Source organism: Polyodon spathula, chromosome 32 (assembly GCF_017654505.1).
Source record: "Polyodon spathula isolate WHYD16114869_AA chromosome 32, ASM1765450v1, whole genome shotgun sequence".
Taxonomy (NCBI): Eukaryota; Metazoa; Chordata; class Actinopteri; order Acipenseriformes; family Polyodontidae; genus Polyodon; species Polyodon spathula.
Genome location: NC_054565.1, coordinates 7,118,090 through 7,120,589, shown reverse-complemented (window position 1 = coordinate 7,120,589; position 2,500 = coordinate 7,118,090). Strand labels below are relative to the sequence as shown.

The 2,500-nt window shown below is 49.0% G+C and overlaps 1 protein-coding gene across 1 annotated transcript in view; it reads right to left on the bottom strand.

Annotated features, from left to right (window-relative positions):
- heyl (hes related family bHLH transcription factor with YRPW motif like) overlaps window positions 1-1,131 on the bottom strand; it is a 6,521-nt gene extending 5,390 nt beyond the window's left edge. The window contains exon 1 of the mRNA XM_041233857.1: window positions 951-1,131. Within this exon, the coding sequence (XP_041089791.1) occupies window positions 951-1,030 (80 nt within the window). The 5' untranslated portion in view covers window positions 1,031-1,131. The remainder of the gene's footprint in view (window positions 1-950) is intronic.
- Between the last annotated feature and the right edge of the window lie 1,369 nt (window positions 1,132-2,500).

The following is a 2,500-nucleotide window of genomic DNA, read 5'->3' as shown; positions in this document are numbered from 1 at the left end:
AGGAGCTTGTTTATCTCTTATCTGAGATGCTGATCAGCCCCACCGGGATGCTCTTGTTCCTGGATTCTAGAGGTAATCCCAGGATAACCACAGACAATGCAACCCCAGGACGACTCCACAGCACTGGAAAATGCTTTAATGAAATCCAGTCTTAGCAGGGTCAAATCAACCTGCGAAATCTACTCCCCCCCCCCCAAAAAAAACCCCCAGGGAATTCTAAACTAAATGTGTGAATTACACAGACTGAAAGGCAACAATACAGCTCTGGACAAAAGTGTTGCAGCCCCTGTAGAATGAACTCCTTGATCTTCACAGAGTCGAGCGAACCCTGCTGAAGACTGCTAACATATTGAATCACACACCAGGCTGTAGCTTTCCATGTACTTCATGAAAAAACTGACCCAAACTTAAAACCGTGACATTTCAAAATCTAACATGAAATACTGTACTACTATCATGGCTTCCGGTAGACTCTTGCGATATCATTTTGTAGTTTCTTTACTTACATAATGTTTATTTTTTTTCAATTATGTCTCAATCCTAAAATTCTAGGTGATGCAAAACTTTTGGCCCTAGCAGTAAAAAACTGAAATTATAATTATCCATTTAATTTAAGTAGTTAAAAAAATGAATTGCTAGTCCATTTGGTTGCTAGAAACCCTCATTAATAATACATTATAGCAAACCTGATGAAAAAAACAAAATAAACAAACAACCCCCCCCCCCCTACACATTTTGTACGCTAATTAAGCTGGGCTGCCCTTAATCAAACACTGCGATAGACTCTCTTTCGATCCAAACCCTTTTTGCTTTGGAAACGGTTTGTTAACTTTATCTGGTTTGTTTTTCCCTGTTCTGAAAACGCAGTGCTATTGCAGCTTTGGAGATCTTAGAGAATGTAGCCCAGTGCACTGTGTTTGATTGGACCACTCGTGTGGCATGTCCCTCACCAGAATCCATCCTCCTGTCCCACATCGATGAGCTCCTCTGAGTCACTCTCTGCAGCACTGTACTCATGGGGTCTCTTCATCCTCACAGCAGTCAAGCTGCAGGCTCTGTCACTGTCACTCCTCTGCTCTGTCACTGTCACTCCTCTGCTCTGTCACTGTCACTCCTCTGCTCTGTCACTGTCGCTCCTCTGCTCTGTCACTGTCACTCCTCTGCACAGCTCTGTCACTGTCACTCCTCTGCACAGCTCTGTCACTGTCACTCCTCTGCTCTGTCACTGTCACTCCTCTGCTCTGTCACTGTCACTCCTCTGCACAGCTCTGTCACTGTCACTCCTCTGCTCTGTCACTGTCACTCCTCTGCACAGCTCTGTCACTGTCACTCCTCTGCTCTGTCACTGTCACTCCTCTGCACAGCTCTGTCACTGTCGCTCCTCTGCTCTGTCACTGTCACTCCTCTGCTCTGTCACTGTCACTCCTCTGCCTGTCACTGTCACTCCTCTGCTCTGTCACTGTCACTCCTCTGCTCTGTCACTGTCACTCCTCTGCTCTGTCACTGTCACTCCTCTGCTCTGTCACTGTCACTCCTCTGCTCTGTCACTGTCACTCCTCTGCTCTGCTCTGTCACTGCTCTGCTCCCTCTGCTCTGTCACTGTCACTCCTCTGCTCTGTCACTGTCACTCCTCTGCTCTGTCACTGTCACTCCTCTGCTCTGTCACTGTCACTCCTCTGCACAGCTCTGTCACTGTCACTCCTCTGCTCTGTCACTGTCACTCCTCTGCTCTGTCACTGTCGCTCCTCTGCTCTGTCACTGTCACTCCTCTGCACTGCTCTGTCACTGTCACTCCTCTGCTCTGTCACTGTCACTCCTCTGCTCTGTCACTGTCACTCCTCTGCTCTGTCACTGTCACTCCTCTGCTCTGCACTGTCACTGTCGCTCCTCTGCTCTGTCACTGTCACTCCTCTGCTCTGTCACTGTCACTCCTCTGCTCTGTCACTGTCACTCCTATGCACAGCTCTGTCACTGTCACTCCTCTGCTCTGTCACTGTCACTCCTCTGCTCTGTCACTGTCACTCCTCTGCTCTGCAAGGCTCTGTCACTGTCGCTCCTATGCTCAGCTCTGTCACTGTCACTCCTCTGCTCTGTCACTGTCACTCCTCTGCTCTGTCACTGTCACTCCTCTGCTCTGTCACTGTCACTCCTCTGCTCTGCAAGGCTCTGTCAGTGCAACTCTGGAGTCACTGACGGCCCGCACCCCTGCAAGTCTTTCTCTCCAGCAATGTGGATGGCAAAGTACCTTGAAGGGATCATAAAAGAAACGGATTTGAGTTGTATTGTCCCAATTGGATCTCACGTCACCCAATTCAGTTGAGGGGTTCCCTGATCCCCACTCAGACGACTCCTGTCCTGTCACCCCCTCTTTTCTCTCTCTCTCTCTTTTCTTGTCTCTCAGAAGGGGTTGATCCAGTTGTTTCTTCAGAGAGTGTCCCTGAGCGTCCAGCCTGCTGTCATTGTGTCAGTGTTTCATTCCGTCCCGCGGGTTTCTCTGTGT